This window comes from Pelophylax lessonae (assembly GCF_965119305.1).
Source record: "Pelophylax lessonae genome assembly, chromosome: 3".
Classification (NCBI taxonomy): domain Eukaryota; kingdom Metazoa; phylum Chordata; class Amphibia; order Anura; family Ranidae; genus Pelophylax; species Pelophylax lessonae.
Genome location: NC_138770.1, coordinates 360,109,790 through 360,130,734, shown reverse-complemented (window position 1 = coordinate 360,130,734; position 20,945 = coordinate 360,109,790). Strand labels below are relative to the sequence as shown.

Sequence of the window (20,945 nt, the reverse complement as noted above, 5' to 3'; positions counted from 1 at the left end):
GCAACAGGGGTGGCAAGGACTTTGTCTGGGGTGTCAATTGCCACCCCAGCTAGCCCTCTAGCTCCGCCACTGGTCAGCTTGCATTGCACCATTCAGTATAACATTATGAAAACCATCTTCCCTGCAAGTGCTATATGAGAGCTGCCTACATTAGTTAAAAACTGTTCTGTAATTAAATTTAGCATGCATTAGTTATATTTGCCTTTGATATTCGAAAAAAAAAAATCCTTACTGATTAGCACTGTCAAAGAAAACAAATAGTTAAATAAAATATAAACACAGAAACAGAACAAGAAATTCAATTAGATCGACTCAGATGATCTTAATATACATTTTTAAATTATTGCCAGAATATTTATGTCTAAAGTTCTTTTTAACTTCAGAAATATCTGTCTGGCCATATTTACTTTGGCCTCTTAAATACATAAATTAATATATTTCATGTTATGCTGGAAGCAGGCTTCCAGTAAGAGCTCACATCAAAAAGAACATCGCTTCCAGTAAGAGTGGACAGTAAAGGAATAAAACTTTCAAAGTTATTTGTTTAATATTGCTCATGCTATATTAAACTTTTAGTCAATCCTGAAACTTGAAGATGTCTTCTTTTGTTGATGTATGTGTAAGCTACATGAATAAGTGAAAATCTTAAAACCCATTCTCTTGGTGATCAGGGGCAGGTTTATGCTTTCTTCACTTTAGGCCAACCCTCTAACTGTGGCCCTTTTGTTACCCAAGCCACACAAGGTGGAGTGAGTTTGGGGCCAGAGAGAATAAGAGAAACCATATCTCATTCTTCACTGGTATACCTATACTCCAGCTGAATAGTAAAAGTGTGTCTGTTCTAGAACTGGTAATTTTAGGGATTTTACAAACTATGCAAAAAAAGGTAGGAAGTATGTGCAGGAGAGGAGTGTGGAGACAATTATGGGAAAGGGAGGAGTGTAAACCGTATGAATGTAAGGAGTATGTACAAGAGAAGAGTGCAGAGGATATGTGAGCAGCTAGTATTGTTCAGATGAGAGTGAGTGCATAAAGTATGAAAGTGGGCAGCAAGGGCGGCTCCAGACAACTTTTTTGGGGGGGTGCTATGGTGGTGCTTGATGTATGAGTATAAAAAACAGAACACAGAGCGCTAAGAAGACCTCCAGCATATGAGAGATAGATGAACAAATCTAATGAGCAGCTGAAGACAGGGAAGGGGGGGGGGGGAGGGGGGTAGGGGGGGAAGGAAAGAGGAAAAAAGGCACTGACGATAAATGGGATAGTACTACAAGTGAACATAAACATGAAATGGTACAATTCAATTAGGTACAATGAGATACCATAAATATGTGGATGATCCTAAAGGGATAAAGTCCATAGGCACTGAGCAGCTCTTCCACAGATGAGGAGGAAGAATCTTTATAGACAAAAAGAAGAGGGGAGAAGCGCTCTAAGTGCAGACTTTTTTACATTTTTTACATTTTAATGATTGTCCTTTTTAAACTTGGAATGTTTTTTACATGTTCTTCATATGCTCTGATGAACCCGGGCTCACCCCTATTTTTTCATTATTATTGCCTAACCTTTGCTATTTATTGTGATAAGTGGTTGTTTAGCCCCCATACATGTGTATCTGAGGGGAGCCGACCGATTACACTCCACTTCCAAGTTGTTTTTAATTTCCTCTATAGCTGCTTCAATGCCTGATTGGTTAGGCTATTGCTCAATGCTTTGGGCGGTTGCCGTCTCCTTGTTTCAGCTGTGCTCAATCATTATCCTGATCAGCATTACTAAAACACCACAGAGACCACGGCACTCTAGCACCTGATGAAAGAGCGCGCCGGGTGTAGATGACCCCGCGCATGCTCAGAAACGCGTCGTGCATGCCGTAATACATTGGACAGATCCCACCATCCCTGTCTGTGAGAGTGCCCCCATCCATCATCCACACCACGTAGCCGCAGACCGGAGCCTCTTGACCGCTCACCGCTGATGTTGTGGGAGGCAGCCGGCTTCCTTTCCTCCCACCGCCAGTGTTGGAACTGCACCCGGCTTCCTGTGAACAGAGGACACCCTCCAGAGGATGGCTGCAGGATTGTTTGGACAGACACAGCTTTTTACCCTTCACGTCTAGTGAGTGTATATAACCTGCCTTGTTATCTGAAATAAATTGTCTGCACTTAGAGCGCTTCTCCCCTCTTCTTCTTGATGTATGAGTGGGGGTGCTAATGCGGCACACGACCTACCGTGCGCATATGGGTGTGGCCAGCAAGTGGGTGTAGCCAGCATGTGGGCATCACCAACCAGTGTATTTTTTTTCATGGTCTATGGCTTGTAGTGTAACACTTTTCTCCCTTTGTATAGACCAAAAATGACTTGGGGGTGAACTGAAGAGAATGTGGGGTTAAAATAAGCCCAGCTAGGGCCAGAAATAAAAACCCACAGCTTGTGTCAAGTTCAGAAATAACCCACAGCACAGCAAAATAATTAACTCACAGAACTTCACATTAATTAACCCACAGTAGGCCACAGAAATAAACCCCTAGCACAGTAATTAACCAGAGCATGGTTTAATACTTAACCCTCAGCACAGCACAGTAATTAACTAGGATATGGTTCAATACATTACCCTTAGCATGGCACAGTAATTACCCCCACCAGCATTGCACAACAATTTGCCCTCAACATTGCACAAAAATATCCCCAAAAATTGCACAACAATTAGCCCTCAAAATTATAGAACAATTAGCCCCCAACACAGCACTGTACTACACATGCACAAATGGCAAACTCTCTAACACTAATGGGGAGAGCATGTTGCCTCAAATGGTAGGTCTGGCCAAACTGTACTAACAATTGCAGGGTCTAAAAGGGGCATTGTTAAATACCAGGAGTACGTTACACACAGGGTGCTGAGTTTAGGAACACGCTATGCCTGCAAGGTTCAGGAGTATGCTTCATGCACAGTGCAACGTTCAGAAGTGCGCTACATAGGGTGCAGAGTTCAGGCTTGAACTACATAAAGAGTACAGGGTTCAGAAGTGCGCTCCATACAGAGTGCAGTATTCAAAAACATGCTACATACAGAGTGCAGGGTGCAGGAGTGCATTATGTACAGAGTTCAGGCTTGCACTACATAGAGTGCAGGGCTCAAGAGTGGGTTATGTACCATGTAATGCAGGGTTCAGGAGTACATTATGTACAGAGTGCAGAATTCAGACTTGCACTACATACAGAGTGTAGGGTTCAGGAATGCTTTATGTGCAGAGTTCAGAGGTGCGCTATTTACACTATGCAGAATTTAGGATTGTGCTACATACAGAGTGCAACTTCCAGAAGTGTGCTACGTACAGAGTGCAACATTCGGAAGTGTGCTACGTACAGAGTGCAGAGTTCAGGCTTGCACTACATACAGAGTGCAGGGTTCAGGAGTGCGCTACATACAGAGTGCATTATTCAGAAGTGTGCTACATACAAAGTGCAGGGTTCTGGTGTGAGCTACACACACAATGGAGGGTTCAGGAATGGGTTATGCACACAATACAGGGTTCAAGAGTGCGCTACACAAACAACGCAGGGTTAAGGAGTGTGCTACACACACAATGTATGGTTCAGGAGTGGGCTTAGCACACAATGCAGGGTTCAGGAGTTCGCTATGTACACAGTGCAAAGATCAGGAGTATGCTACGTACAATGCGCAAAGATCAGGAGTGTGCTACGTACACAGTGCAAAGATCAGAAATGCACTACATGCACAGTGCAAAGATCAGGGGTTCGCTATGTACATAGTGCAAAGAAAGCGTGTGCTACGTACACAGCACAGAGATCAGGAGTGCGCTACATACACAGTGCAGAGATCAGGCATGTGCTACGTACACAGTGCAGAGGTCAAGCATGCACTATGTACACAGTGCAGAGATCAGGCATGCGCTATGTACACAGTGCAGAGATCAGTCATGCGCTATGTACATAGTGCAGAGATCAGGAGTGTGCTACGTACACAGTGCAGAGATCAGGAGTGTGCTACGTATACAGTGCAGAAATCAGACGTGCACTACATAAACAGTGCAGAGACCATTAGCTGGCTGCATACACAGTGCAGAGATCAGGCGTGCGCTATGTACACAGTGCAGAGATCAGGCATACACTACATACACAGTGCAGAGATCAGGCATGCGCTATGTACACAGTGCAGAGATCAGGCGTGCGCTATGTACACAGTGCAGAGATCAGGCGTGTGCTACATACACAGTGCAGAGATCAGGAGTGTGCTACGTACACAGCTCAGAAATCAAACGTGCGCTACATAAACAGTGCAGAGACCATTAGCTGGCTGCATACACAGTGCAGAGATCAGGCGTGCGCTATGTACACAGTGCAGAGATCAGGCATACACTACATATACAATGCAGAGATCAGACGAGCACTACATACACATTGCAGAGATAAGGCACATGCTACGCACACAGTGCAGAGATCAGGAGTGTGCTATGTACACAGTGCAGAGGTCCAGCATGAGCTACGTACAAAGTGCAGAGATCAGTAGTGAGCTACATACAAAGTGCAGAGGTCAGGAGTGTGCTACGTACACAATGCAGGGATCAGGCATGAGCTACGTACACACTGCAGAGATCAAATGTGCACTGCGCAGAGGTCAGGTGTGCACTATGTACACAGTGCAGAGATCAGGAGTGCACTATGTACGTACACAGTGCAGAGATCAGGTGTGCACTACATACACAGTGTGCAGAGATCAGGTGTACACTATGTACACAGTGCAGAGATCAGGAGTGCGCTACATACACAGTGCAAAGATCAGGAGTGCACTATGTGCACAGTGCAGAGGTCAGGAGTGTGCTATGTACACAATGCAGGATCAGGTGTGAGCTGCGTACACAGTGCAGAGATCAGGAGTGCACTATGTACGTACACAGTGCAGAGATCAGGTGTGCACTACATACACAGTGTGCAGAGATCAGGTGCACACTATGTACACAGTGCAGAGATCAGGCGTGCACTATGTGCACAGTGCAGAGGTCAGGAGTGTGCTATGTACACAATGCAGGATCAGGTGTGAGCTGCGTACACAGTGCAGAGATCAGCAGTGTGCTATGTACACAGTGCAGAGATCCGGTGTGAGCTACATACAAAGTGCAGAGATCAGGGGTGTTCTACATACACAATGCAGAGTTCATACGTGTGCTACGTACAAGAGCCCTGGCTTGTTTTTTGCGTGTAGGAAACAGAGGTGTAGCAGGATGCCATCAGAGGACAATATCCCTATTTTCAATCCATTCTTCTTGTATTGTGACACCTGCAATGTTTGTGCAAATATAAAGCAAACAGATGAATGGATAGATGGACAAACACACATATTTCCTGCATTCTTTTCTCTCTATCAGAGTCTATGTAAGAATCATGACTTGTGCTGGCAGGAAGGAATGCAGGATACCTGCGTTCCACAGAGAATCTTTACCATAAGTCTTGCTGGTGTCAGAATATTATAGAAACCAGCTTGTTCTCTCCATGCTGGCAGAAGCTGCTTCTTTGTCTTTAGACAGAGTGTATGCAAACACAACTCTCTGTGGATCACTGCAGGGGCTGAGAAATCTGTCTGCCTCTTGAATTCTGTCCCCCATAGCAGGCTGTGCTCTTTCCCCTCTCTCCCCCTCCCATCCAGCTGCCAACATCTCCTCTGTTACATCTTAGAGTCAAATAAGACAGGCTGGAGAAGGGGGCGGGTACAGTGCTTTCCCAATGGCTGAGGAGGCAACATAGAGACCATATATCAATTCACCTCTGAAACCAGCCTACCGGGTCTAACTAAAGATCATCGGCTGGCTGCTTCTGTGGCCTAGAGTGGGTGTATCCCTCCACAGGAAAAAAAAGAGTCCCCAGCTTCCTGGCAGCAATGGAGGACATGCAGGCAATGAAATAAAAAAAAAAAATAAAAAAACACTGTAACAGTAGTGGCATGTAAATTTTGGAGGTACTTAAAGAATTTTTGGAGGTGCTTTAGAAACTCTAAGCACCCACCTGCCACTGCCCTTGGTGGACAGTATATGCAGGAGAGTAGTATGAAGGGTATGACAGTGAACAGTATGTGCAGGGGAGGCATGCACGTGCAATGAAAATACGTGCAGCAGAGCAGAGATAGGCAACTCATTTATTCAAAAACAGACATTTTAAAGTGATGAACTGGTATGGTGATGCTTTGATGTGACAATTTACAGAAGTGTAGCCTCTCAAATGTTTGCCACTGACACGAAACTTACCAGCTTCCCTGTTTTTTTTTTTTTTATGAGGGCGTAAGATGGCAGCAAAATGTCACTTCTCACTGCCATGGTCACTGTCATTCTACTTTTTAGATAACAAAGTAGGACATGTTACATTTTCTAAAATGTAAAATATAGCAAAGGGTGCACAACAATAAATGTAATTAAACACAAAAATACAATGTATTCCATATTTTTCCAAATTGATCTCAAAAGCAGAAATCAGATGTATCTGTACATGTAGCCTAAAATATGTGACATGATCTCATTGATTTTGCAGCAAAAATACATTTTTAAAAAAAATAAAGAATAATGGGTGGTAGTTTTTGCCCTGTGACAGAGTATATTGTTATTTATTGTTTCCTGTTGTGTCCTGTCCCTTGTCAGTAAACTCATGTGAGAGAGGGAGGCATTGCATGGTGATTCCTGCTACTACTTACTATAGAAATAGTGACAGTGAACTCCCTACAGGAGTAGTGACAGCAGCAGAGAGGAAGAGAGAGGTGCAGGCTATGCTCTCCCTCCCCTCCAGCTCATCCCTCCTGTCAGAGCAGTGCTTCTCAGTACAGTAGATAAAACAGGAATGCTGTAAGATCAGGACTGGGCAGGGTTTGATTACCCTACCCCATCTCCTCCCTAGCCTGCTTCTGTCCTGGCAGCAGAATGTGGGTAAGGGGTGGGTAATCAAAACCTACACAGTCCCAAACTGACATCATTCTTGGGTTAACTCCTGCATACCACCAGGGGAGAACACAGACCGTAGCTCCTCCCCACTCCATCCTCCTCTGCTGCTGTCACTGCTCCTGTAACAAATTTTGGTCACTGTAACATCTAATGTCTGTAGGTTTCAGGGAGGGAGGAAGGTAGGGGGGAATTGTGCTGGAATCACAGTGGGACAGGGGCGTAACTACAGGGGTTGCAGGGGTTGCAATCGCTACCGGGCCCCATGCTCCAGGGGGCCCGGTAGCAAACCAGTGGGTGAACTTCTAGGATCTCAAAGGTCACACTTGCGACCGGGCCCTGGAATTTCCCCACTGTGGGGAGGCCCCAAGATTGCAGGAAGGGGGCCCACTGCAGAACTTGTGAAAGGATCCTGATGCAGGACCATAATAAAAGGCCATGCAATGAGATTAAAGAGCCCCAGGATTAGTGGGAAGAGCCCTGGGCTTGAAGGGAAGGGCCCCGGCCAGGGGTCTGGGGGGCCCTTTATGGTTTCTTGCATCGGGGCCCTGAAGGTTCTAGTTACGCCTCTGCAGTGGGAGGAGGGGGGGGGCTAGATTTGTGCTAGGAAGGGGGGTTTGTGCTAGGAGGAGGAATTCGAGGGGGGAGGATTTGTCGTAGGAGGAAGGATTTAGGAGGGGAATTTCTGCTAGGAGGAGAAATAGGGGGGGGGTTGTGATAGGGCAAGTTTGGGGGAGGAATTTATGCTAGAAGAGAGATTCGGGGAGGAGTTTATACTTAGAGGGGGGAATGTGGGGGGGGGGCAAGATTTGTGCTGGGAGGGGGGATTTGTACTGGGAGGAGGGGAAAATATTTGCATCTTTGCTTAGGGAGAATTTAGGCTTGCAGAGGAAATTTATGCTTAGGGTGGTGAGCATGCAGATTAGTGCTGGATGTTTTTATTGGGAGGGGGAGATATGATGCTCATGGGGGGAGCCCAGTTTTTAATCTTCACCCAGGGTGCCAGGTGACTTTGTTCCAGCACTGATTGTATTGCTATGCAATGCTTTCCTAGCAAAAATAAAGGGGACTTCCATTGCTAGCCCTCTTCTGAAAATGGTAAATGCCTGGCTGTTTTGCTGACCCATTGTCTTCAATGCTTCTGAGCCACTGATTCAGGAAAGAAACAATGCAGGTCTAGAAAGTGAGAGAACAGTCTAAGGTTCGTATGCTTGTTCTAAATTTTTGAAGTTTCCTCTTGTCCTTTCAGGTATGGCATGACCTGCCTCATCCAGTTTGAAGATTTTGCCAACGCCAATGCATTTCGTTTACTGAACAAGTATCGTAATCAGTACTGTACCTTCAACGATGATATTCAAGGTAGGCAAATCAACTTTTTACATATGTGCATCATTCCTCCATCCGGCTCATTAGTGACCACAAATGATTTGAAAGAGAAAGGAAGAATAGCCTTCAATGGTACGGTAATCAAAACAACCACATTTTATTGATAAAAACACACTTACAGCATAAAAACACAATAACACAATAAAAACACAATAAAACTTATCAATAATGGATAATGCTATCAGGATATAGAGCAGTGATGGCGAACCTTGGCACCCCAGATGTTTTGGAACTACATTTACCATGATACTCATGCACATTGCAGTATAGTTGAGCATCATGGGAAATGTAGTTCCAAAACATCTGGGGTGCCAAGGTTCGCCATCACTGATATAGAGTATAGTGCTAGCTCAGCTGTCTCACCACCTCCGAAACCATTAAACGCACCAGTCGCTGCACTTCTGGTTCAAGCGGTTCCAGCTTAGATGTTACTTCCGGTCCCCGCCTAGCCCCAGGTGCTCCCGATGGTTATCAGTGCTCATCTATGCAAGGCGGACAGATCATGGCTGATGGAAAGGGCTAGCAGGGTGTTGTATAAAGCTTCCTAAAAACATCTCAACAGTCTTCCTTTCTGAACCCTCAGCCCTTGTAAGTGAGCAAGTAAGCAAATGAAAAAAGAAAAATAACAAGAGCCTACAAGGAGAAGAACTCCAGCATTCAGTAAGGGGTAAGGGATTGTGAATGTTTCATGTTACACCCTAAGTACGGGTGTAACACAAAACATGGTCAGAAAGCTGGGCTTAGCCTTTAAATATTAAAGAATTTTTGATTAGTGGATTGCTAGTACAATGCACGGGTTCCTGCAGACTATTTCTCCAGCTGCAGTTGAAGAATATTTGATTGACTGCACTTTACTGCAAAATCCAAACCTGTTTAATAATTTTAATAATATAATTGCTGTAATCAAAAAAATCAAGAATACCAGTTCTTATGGCTGCACTAAATACACTCAACAAGAATTTTAAAAAGTAACTTTTGAATGAAACAAATGTAAGAAAAATAGACACCGCAAATAAAAATGAACATAGTCAAGGTAAAACATACAGTAAGTAGAACATGGGGGCTCATGTACACAGGGCAGTTGAAAACCTCTTCTGAATGCTAGATATTAACAGCTGGAAACCGACAGTGAAAAACTTCAGTTTTACAGCTTTTACAGGACATACTGAGTTTATGCGAGTTTAACAGCAGTTATGAGGTTAAACCCTGCCGCAGCCAGACACCGCCCACTCCGCCGGACTTCCCCGTGACGTCATTGGCGGTTCCCTGCGTCAGGCGCACTGCGCTCCATCCCTCTGCGTTCCTGGCCCTCCTGAATACGGCCAATAGGTGGAGACAGCGGAGGCGGGACTTCCGGCGGGCACAGGAAGTGAGACTGTCTCGGATTTTTTTTCATCCTCCACCTCTTCACTGGATAGAGAAATTGTGTTACCCGCGGGTGTTCGGCCGCCTGACCCGCTCTGTCCCCGGACACCCGAGCACTGAGGTACCGTACGCTGTGCACTCCCCGGCCCGGACTCGCCAAACATCGCGCTGTGTACTGTCTAATAGCCGAGCGGCCCGTCACATGGAGTGTTCCTCCCCCTCCTCTCCCGCCCTCCCCGCCTGACACCCGCCACCACTCCGCTAAGCCCGGGAAAGAGACCGAGAGGAGAGGAGGCCGGAGAGTAAGAGCAGGCCCGGAACTGGAGCCCAGCAAGGGCAGGTTGCTGGATGTGTGACGTATGTACTCTTCTTGGCTTCATATACCTTTAGGACGTCTATTGGAACTCTTCTAGCAGCAGTAAAACCAAATAAAGCAGAGCAAGGACCTAAGGACTGTCCGCTTGGTGGAAGATATCATAGGAGGAGGAGTGAATGATCCCGGCTTTCCAGTGCTTGTACCATGGGCGTTTTTTTGACCTTTGTGATGAGGGTCAATGTGATCTGGTAAGGATCAGTGTGTGCGAATGCCTGGTGGTGGTCTCCCTTGCTGAGGATCTTCACATTTCTTCCCTTCTTTGTGAAGTTTTTTGTTGATGCACGAGAAAGAATTTGAACTGTTGCTTTTTCATCCACGCATATCAAGGACATTTCTTTGATTTTAGCTACCAGATTAGCGCCACATTTGTATTTTTATTATTATTGATCTTTCTGTTCCAAAGATTTGTGTTGGCTGCTTTTCGCATACTTATTTTTATTATATTTTAGCGCAGCAATTATATGTTTTATGTAGGACCATTGATCACTGTTCCTACACCTCAAGCCACAGCCAATCACAGTTAGAAACACGCCCCTAGGAACACACAACCCCTCCCTCTCAAAAAAAGTTAACCCCTTCACTGCCAGTGTCATTTTACAGTAACAGTGCATATGTATAGCACTGATTACTGTAGTAATGTCACTGGTAACCCCAAAAGTGTCAAAAATGTCAGTCAAGGGTCCGATCTGTCCGCCGCAATGTCGCAGTCCCGCAAAAAAAAATCGCAGATCGCCGCCATTACGCGTTTAAAAAAAAACAACAAAAATGACAAAAATCTTTCCCTTAGTTAGTAAACGCAATAACTTTTGCGGACACCAATCAAAATACGCTTTTTGCGATTTTTTTTTACCAAAAATATGTAGCAGAAAACAAATTGGCCAAAATTTAAAAAAATTTAGATTTTTACATTTTCTTGGGGGGGAATTTCATATAAAAAATGTGAAAAATATTGTTATTTTTGCAAAATTGTCGCTCTTTTTTTGTTTATAGCGCATGATCAAAAAATCGCACAGGTGATCAAATACCACCAAAAGAAATCTCTGTTTATGGGAAAAAAAGGACGTCAAATTTATTTGGGTACAGCGTCGCACGACCACGCAATTGTCCGTTAAAGTCACGCAGTGCCGAATCGCAAAATACCCCCTGGTCAGGAAGGGGGTAAAATCTTTCGGGGCTTAAGTGGTTAAACACACTGTAAACACACTATACATTGCTGGTTGCTAATGAGCGGGCCGGGAAGCTGACAGCTGAAAAAAAAACGTGAAAAAATGGCATGGGGTCACCGTGGTCCATACTAGGCCCTTCAGATCTCGTATGGATTTGGAGGGGGACCCTCCCCCATGCCAAAATGTTAAAAAAAAATGGTGTGAGGTCCCCCCCAAAATCCATAGCAGACCCTTATCCAAGAATGCAGCCTGGCAGGTCAGGAAAGGGAGGGGACTAGTGAACGCCCCCTACTGAACTATACCAGGCCACATGTCCTCATCATGGGGGGATGGGTGCTTTGGGGTGCCCCATGTTGATGGGGACAAGGGCCTCTTCTCTACAACCCTAGCTGGTGGTTGTGGGGGGTCTGTGGGAAGGGGGCTTATCAGAATCTGGAAGCCCACGGATCTGGCCCCCCTCCCCATGTGGATGAGTATGGGGTGCATTGTACCCCTACCGATTCACACAAAAAAGCAGTGAAGTGTTTAAAAAAACAAGAGACAGTTTTTGACAAGACCCTTAATAAAATTGAAAAATCTCCCCCCGTTGTAGCTCCAACATGTCTTCTTTCTCTGGTAGTTTCTTCTCCCTCTGGTGCAGTATTTTCCCCTTGGTGCTGTCTTCTCCTTGTGCTGTTTTCTCCTTGTGTATTTTAGTAGCACAATTTTACATGCATTTTTGATACATTTTCATGTTTCATGCTATTTTTGTAGGAGGAAAATGGTAGTAAACACAAAATCTTGCCAATAAAGCACCAAAACGCATGTACATATATTTTTCATGTGCTCCAATTAAAGTCTATGGGGCCAAAAATGCACTATGCTGCACCAAAAGAAGCACCTGCACCTTTTCGAAAATCGCACTGCACCATGTTGCATTGATGTGAAAAGGTATCATAGAGAATCATTTCATTTCCATTTTCCTGCATTGCAGAGCAACAGCAGACATTGGAGAAATCACACTAGTGCAAAAGGGTCCAAAGTCAGAAAATATTGAAGCCAGAGACAGACAACTAGCATTTTCTGAAGATACAAAAGAACCTGTTATATTTCTGTCAGTATAGGTTTCCTATAATAAAAAGCCACATACAAAAATCAGCTGAGAATAAGATATCTGCATACATTATATTACAACACATGCATTTACAACATGTGTATTCTTTTATATCATGTGATGCTTTATGAAGACTGGTCCTCACTCTTCCTGTGTCTTTTTTCATATATTATTATATTATATTATATATATTATATTATATATTATTATTCATATATTACGCTTATTGTTCTTGCTCTATGATGCTGTTGCTATATACATAAAAGAAGACTAGTGAATACACTGTATTTATGCCATAAAACATTAATGGCTCCAACTCCTCTATGTGATTTTAATGACTATCACAGCACTGTTCACTATCTCCCAGTGACTATAAAATTCTATAATAAACCTGATCTTTCTCACGGTTCTTCATGTAAAACTCATGTTCATTAAATTAAAGCCAGAAACTGACCATGTTTCAGAACCCCACCTTCAATTCCAGGCAATATTCTGATTAAATCACTTTTTCCAAGTCATGTTCATGTCAGCTGCTTCACTTCTGAACCCCAGGAATATTTATAGATGTATTCGATTTTTTCACATGTTCCTTTAAAATGTCCTACAGTGTTTGTAATGAAAATCCAACAGGCTTCATTATAGGTGAAAAAAGTGCAACAGAAAATAGATTTGCTACCTTTGATTGCCAGTTGAAATGTAACTGCCATTTTTAAAGCACGGGTTATAAACTGAAAAGCAAGAGTACCTATTTTTTTGCGCAGACTGAAATTTAAAGCCTCATGTACACAGGGTGTATTAAAACATACGCCTGTGGAGGGCAGGTGCTCCATGCATCCCCATGCAGGTAGTCCTATTGATGTCAATTGGGACGCAGCAGCTGCACTGACATCTGAGTGGGTGTCTGATTACTGTCTGTGCAGGCCCAGCATTTTCATCCCTCCCCTTACTTCTTATATAATCTTTTATGAGCAGCCCGGGGGAAAAGTGAAAAGAAATACTATAGTGTACCACTTGAGTCTGCTGGAGTTGCTGACATCACATCCTAGATGGTGGCACCCAGAAGTGGTCTCGGGGCTTTTTCTTTTAACCAATGAGATTAGTCTTTATTGAAAAATGGCATGGTACATTGAGTAATAAGAAATACATGTCAAAGCAAAACAGGTAATAAGGCACTAGGTAATAAACAATGTCCTCCAGTTGCAATGAAATGATAGGATAGGAAACAGTGAGCATCACAAATCTAAAATATAGAATGCAGCGTTCGGTGGAGGAACCACAAACTTCTCCTCAAACTCCCCAAACTTAAGACAGGGACAGTGTAATCAAGGAATCAGCCACCAAATCAAGTTTGCTCTGTCCACGGGAGCCAGACCCTGTCATATTTCCAAGGGAATCCCCTGTTAGTGTACGTCATTTTATACATGGGTAACACCGCATCAATAGAAGATTCCCAGGATCCCACCATAGGGGGGACTGGAGAAGTCCATCAATAAGTATTTCTTTTTTAGCATAATACAGTCTCAGGGCTTTTAGTTGTCAACACAAGGGATGTGTTTACAAGTAAACATACCTTAAATGCACATATCATTTTATTGTAAGATTGTTGTTGCAATGAAGAATCTAGTGATAGCCAGATGGGGATGAGGATGGCCTAAGTGGTTAAGTGGCCTAAGTGATTTCCAGATATTAATTGCCTAACTCTATGTAAAAGTGTGGACATGGTCAATTTATAGATCAAGGTAAACAGATTCGATCTCTTACATGAAATATATATGTATATAAACTGTTTGCAGAAGATTAGTTTGATATGTTAGACCATATTTGCAATCAAAATCTGACTGGGCATTGTTGAAAGCGCTAGGAAAATGGCATAGGTATGACCAGCGTAACTCAACCAGATAGTAGAGAAGGCTCAGTAAGAAAAAGTCAACAGAATTGTAGCATCCCCCTGACCCCTGAAGGCACGGTGGCACCCCCAAAGACAGGGTAGGCTGACATTTCACCCCAGGTTGCAATTTGTTAGGCATACGGGGATAATAACAGATGGGTGCCAGTCACTTTAGGTACAGGAAAAAAATGTTTATTGTTCACACAACTAAATTCTCGGGAGAGAGGGGTAAGGGACTCAGGGCACCCAAACTTAAGCAGGCAGGCAGACTGACAGGCTCCCCAAAATAGACAGCTAGACAGCAGTACAGAATAGATCCTTTAAGCTATATCCAGTTTCTGTACCTTCTTAGCAACAGCTGTCTCTAATAGCAACCCTGAATTACAGTAAACACAGAAATTGACTGGATGAGTCCATCTTGATGCTTCCCCAGGCTCTCTACAGTTCCCCCCCTGTGGCAGAGTGACCTCTGGTACTTCATCTCAGTTCCCCATCAGTTCCTTCTGTGTCCTCCGGCGAACCCAAATCAGAGCCTTAAACACGTGCTTAGGCCACAGGCTTCAGGCATTGTCACACAGCTGCTCCTCACACACCAAACCAGACCAAGGTCTGAGTGGGAGGACCCCGATTATTGGCCTCACCCAAATATATATACTTTTCTCCAGCATCCACTAGCAGCCAAGAAACTCCTACTGGTTGATTGGGAGAGGTATAAATATTCATGAACCATTTTCACAGCAGCTCATCATACTAATACCAGAGGTACCAGTGACACCTGCTTGCAAAAGGGAGATACAGCTACACTGAATTTAGGGGAAACCCAAGTGACCAAAGAGACTACAAATCACCTGGTTTACCTACCACCCAGCAAAGCTAAAGTTAACCAGTAGACCCTATTTAGGAAAGGGTGGCTAAAGACTTTTTTTTGATAGCTTGAAATAATTGTTATGCCATCATAGACTACTGTCCAGTCTGCTAAGCATAGCAACACCATTTTTTTAAATAAAATAAAACAACAGAAGAAAATAAAAAATAATTGACTGCAGAAACCAATCAGATTCCAGCTTATTTTTCTAGCATGGGTCACATATTCAAAACTATAATTTGAATGTTTGCTATGGAGAAAAAGAGTCAGTGTTTCTTTCGCTGTGACTGTAACACATTTATCTTATGGCAAGCAAAACACTTTCCAAAATATCCACTGCTTCAAAAGTAGAGAACAAAGAGTCATTCAGGAGGTCAAGTCCAAAAGTTGCCCATTATTTGGTCTTCCATATAGCTGGACATAATATAGATGAATTATTTCTGGTGATGGTCATTCTGCTTGATTTATAAGCTCCCAGATGTGTGATCACTCATATTTTCTTTGCTTTCATCTTTCTCCATTTCCACATTGAACATCAGCATGAGTTAGGGTGGGGAACCACAATCTTATAATAGCTAACATGTAGTTACAGTTGGAGATTTGAAATAAACATTACTGATGTTTATGATTTATGGAAACATCTTATGACATTAAATTAAAGGGTTTATAAAAATATTACATTTAAAAATATGATGTGGTAACTTAATATCTGTGCTGGAATTACTCATATGAGTAGGAATAGTTAATCCCTTGTTCCGGGGAAACAAAGATAATCAATATGGAACTTATTTATTAGCAGGTCAGGCCACCCAAAACCAGTGACGTCACTAGGGGTGGGCCAGAGGGAGCCATGGCCCCCTCAACATTATACTGCGCCCCCCATGTGCCCCCCAACAGGATCCAGGCGCCACCCATGACCTCCTGCTCTGGGATGGTGAGTCGGTAAGCCAAGATTGCAGGCTCCTGACCCAACAACCCCGAGCATCACTGTGAAGAACTGAGCCGTCACTAGAGGAATTGGAGCCGATGCTTCCTGTATAGCGCCGGCTCCTGTCACAGGTGGAGTGATATCAAATGTACTCCAGCTGTGATAAGAGCGATACAGGAAGCATCGGCTCTGCTCTCTACTGCAGCCGCATGCTTCCTCTAGCCCAGCTCCTGTCACACCAGCCAGCAATTGGGAACCAGCCAGCAATACATACCAACAGTACCCAGCAGCAGTAGCCGCCATCAGTACCTACCAGCAGTACGCATCAGCAGTACCAGCCAGCAGTATCCACCAACAGTACCCACTAGCAGGACCCGCCAGCAGTACCAGCCATCAGTACCCAACAACAGTACCAGCCAGCAGTACCCACCAACAGTACCAGCCAGCAGTACTCACCAACAGTACCAGCCAGCAGTACCCACCCGCAGTACTAGTCAGCAGTACCAGCCAGCAGTACCAACCAGCAGCACCAGCCAACAGTACCCACCAGCAGTTCCCAACAGCAATACCAGCCAGCAGTACCCCCCAGCAGTACCAGCCCTGGAGGACAGCCAGCAGCAGCCACAAGCCATACTGCCTGGGGGACAGCAGCAGCCAGCGATACCTGCAGGAATCCTGAGGAAGAAGTGAAGATTGAGGTCAGGTAAGGTGCAGGTAAACCACAGCGCAGCCTTAGGCTCCTTTCACAGGTCTGCCTGTCTGTTTTTCAGGTGGACCCAATCGGACCCTCCATACACCTCTGTAGAACGGCAGATGTAAACGGACTTGTGTCCATTTACACCCGCCTATCTCCAATCCTATCCACTTAAAAAAAACAGAAGGGGATCGGTCCCCTTCTGTCTGGACAGATTGGATTGAAGGACCCTTAGAGTAGAGCAGGCTGTGTCAGTGTCTGCTGTGCATATGCTGGGTAGACACAGACCTGTTATCTGCCCGCTCCGCTCATTATGGCCAGCGACCGGTTACCAAGTCGCTAAAGTAGCCCTTGCTCCTCAAAAGGTTGGGCACCCCTGCTGTAGGGGCATGAGTCCCGGATTGAGAGGTGCGCTGTAGCAGCCTTCCCCCTTAGTTTCGCAGCAGTGTGTGGCCGAGTGAAGGAGTCACGGATGGAGAGGTGCCCTGTACTGTAGCCCATCAGGAGACCCGCGGAGAAATCATAAAGGTCTCCCTTGAAAGTGATAAAAGTATTAGGACTGCCGCCACTGTCGCAGCTGGCCTTAACACTTTCATCACTGTGGTTGGCAGGTCTCACTATTTTTCCCTTCCTCCTCCATGCTGAGAGCATGGCATCAGTACTAGGCTTTATTACTGTGTAAACTGGCATAAATACTAGGCTTTATTACTGCGTAAACTGGCACCAATACTAGTCTTTATTACTGTGTAAACTGGCACCATTACTAGAGGTTATTACTGCATAAACTGGAACCAATACTAGAGCCTATTACTGAGTAAACTGGCACCAATACTAGGGGTTATTACTGCGTAAACTGGCACCAATACTAGAGGCTATTACTGCATAAACTGGCACCACTACTAGGGGTTATTACTGCATAAACTGGCACCACTACTAGAGGCTATTACTGCATAAACTGCCACCAATACTAGGAGCTATTACTGCGTAAACTGGCACCAATACTAGAGGCTATTATTGCATAAACTGGCACCAATTCTAGGTGTTATTACTGCATAAACTGGCACCAATACTAGGGGTTATTACTGCGTGAACTGTTTGCTGAAATTGCTTTAAACTATAAAGAAAAGCTTTTGAGAGTTTTCCACTTTCTCTTTAAGTGTTAGGTTAGTAAAATAAAAAGGTAACATTGCATACTGCAATATTCTTGTATTTTGTAACCTTATTTATATACCGTATATATATATATATATATATATATATATATATATATATATATATATATATATATATATATACTTATTTAGCTTTGAAAATTATGAGTGCCCCCCCAGTTTTGACAAACATCTTATGTGCCCCCCTATATATTGTTCCTAGAGTCGCCACTGCCTAAAACCAATATTATAGTAACTTACAGGTGAAACCTGGTGGGCTGAGCTTCTAATGTGACATAGACAGAGAGGCTTGTTCCTGACCCCACTCTCTCCTCACTGGCTGTGATTGATAGCACTGCAGCCAATGGCTTCTGCTTCTGCCACTGAGCCAGTGAGGAGAGAAAGGGAGACAGCAGCTCTACTGCTCTCAGGCACAGCGCTAGATTGAAATTGAGCTCAGGTAAGTATTTGGGGGGGGGACAAAACATGAATGATTTTTTACCTTAATGCAGAGAATGCATTAAGGTAAAGAACATTTAGTCTTTACAACCTCTTTAAATGCAGTATATCTGTGATACATTTATGTTCTGGAGAATTCAATGGAGGCAGCTCAAGATGAGCATGGTAGCTCAGGTAGCTGGCTAACAGGAACAGCAAGAGATACTGGCTCCCTTACATATATAATTATGTTCCTTCTGACGTGGGGGAGATGCACAGGTATGATTAATAAGGAACCCTCCAGTGTGCACATTATTCCCGACAATCTTCCACCTATGCTAGAGAGAAAGGCATGGATATTGTCTTCTTGAGGGTTATTGATATTAACAGGGAAGAAGGAATTTATTAATGAAGTTTTATTATCCATCTAAAGTAACTTTCGCTTCTTACACTTAGGTGAAAGTAAAATTTAATAATCCATTTGGCTTTTGATGTACATCCAGCTTTAGGCAAGTAAAGGACCCCCTGAGCCCATAATACTATAGCATGAAAATTTACAATTAGATTTGGCCAACATTTTCAAACTACTTTTTATCTTTTATACTGTATTTAGCCTTTCCCAGGTATTCATTGTTTATTGTTGGATTTTTGTGTTAAACAGCTGTGTTCCTTTTTTTGCTTTTAACTTTAAATTCCTGTTTTGGTAAGTCAGTCCAATATTTATAACGGTTTCCATGAGTTTGACCTATTCATACTAACAAGATTAAAGAAGCAGTTCATGCCAATTCACTGTGGAAAATAAATGCATGCAATGCACAGCAAAGTAAAAAAAAAAAAGCAAGCTAAAGTATCAGACTCCAGTTGCTATCAGCTTTCTCTTTAGCAATGCCATTCAGTAAAATAATGTCTTTCTGATGATATTAGAGGGTTGGGGCTGTCCTCTAGCTGGCTTCCACATGTATGGTCACATTTATGAGCTAGCATTCCTTTCTTCTGTTGTTAGGTAAGCCAGTTAATTACCTTTTCCCAGATGTATGTTGTGGCTGGACAGCATCCTTCACCTGCCATAACACCTTGGCAAAAGAAGACAGAGCTTTGTCCCAAATATATTCATATATTTCATTGTAACTAATATAAAATAATCCTCCTTTTCATTACTAAGATTAAAATTGTTGTACTGTATGTAGTCCAAAATATAACAGACAGCCCTGCGAGAATGTATAAGGAAAAGGAGGAGCCCATTCTATGTGCTGCTATATTTTAGCAATAAAATACAATACAAAGTCCTATTGTACTGACGCCTCCCACTTTTTAAGCAAACTGAATGAGATTATAGACACATTGTTGCATATATAATCAGTCCAAATAGTATTGCCCTTAAGACCCCGTTCACACTGGGGCGACCTGTCAGGCGACCGCCGTAGGTCGCCTGCCATAGAGAAGCTGTGGACCCGTTCTAATAGGAGCATCATAAGTCGCTCCGACTTAGAAAAAGGGTCCGGAGCTTCTATGGGGCGACCCGGAGCGACCTGCATAGACTTTAATGTTATGAAGTCCGTGCCGGCCGCTCCGAGGTCGCGGTGCGAGCAGCGCGCCGCGACCTATGAGGTCGCCCCGGCAAGTCAGATCACCCCAGTGTGAACGGGGCCTTATTGTACTATACTTAAAAGAGAAGTATGGGCTTTGCTAAAAAGAAACAAAAAAAAACCTTATACTGGCCTGCAGTAGGTGGATGCAGCACGGATCCCATTCTGCATCTGTCCCCTACTGGTTCTGCAGTGAAAACTGAGCAATGAAACACCACTAAGTGCTCAGTTCTCCCCCTTTGCTCTGAGAAGAGAGCCGTGACTGTCGATCTCCAGCTCTCTGTTCTAACAATCCAGCGCTCACTGAAGCGCTGGGCTAAGGGGGCAGGAGAGCTTGGCTCAGGCGCTTGAAAGATCACTGAGAGGCTGTACTAGGTGCCCGTCTAGGCTTCTGGGTGGATCCTGTCCATATGGTTGAAATCTTTTTAGAGCCTGGAATGTCTCTGTGATGTTAGCCAACAGTGGGCTTTAACCCGTTGTTGACTGAGAACATGTCAGAGAAATGCAGAATGAACTGCACTCCTGTGATTCATAGTAGAAGTACAGCCAAAAAAGCTTTGACTGTACCTTCACTTTAAAATTAAATTATTTGGAATTATTTGTATCGCATACTTACTGTACATTGGTCCAGGTTGACACTATGTAAGTATGCATATCTCTCCCTGTAAAAGCTCATCATGTTTTTACTGTCACAAGCCATAAATGATTATTTCTATGCTGCAATGAACTAATTAGCTGTTAATTAGAGTCCTCAAAAACAGGGTAATTCACTAAAGCAGTAACGTCACTTATCTGGCTGTATGGCACCTACAATATACTATGGCCTGAGCCTAAATCATGAAAGGCTTGCACCAGATTCAAATAGTTTTTACTACTGCTTGTTTAAGAATCTGTCACTTTGGTTACGACAGATAGACAAACTACCCTCTTGGCACCAGCCGCCCACAAATATGCGGCCTCTTGGCAGGTGGGCTTTGACACCGAGTGGCCACATATTTGCATGCATAAGTGCAAAAACAGCTGTGCCAAGAGCGCGCGCTCCCGGAACAGTTACCGGCGAATAACAATCCT

General features: G+C 43.9%; 1 protein-coding gene across 1 annotated transcript in view; it reads left to right on the top strand.

Moving 5' to 3' along the window:
* The window catches only part of ME1 (malic enzyme 1), a 399,810-nt gene that overhangs the window by 319,345 nt on the left and 59,520 nt on the right, over nt 1-20,945 (top strand). Inside the window, exon 7 of the mRNA XM_082250089.1 lies at nt 8,188-8,297. Within this exon, the coding sequence (XP_082106215.1) occupies nt 8,188-8,297 (110 nt within the window). The remainder of the gene's footprint in view (nt 1-8,187; nt 8,298-20,945) is intronic.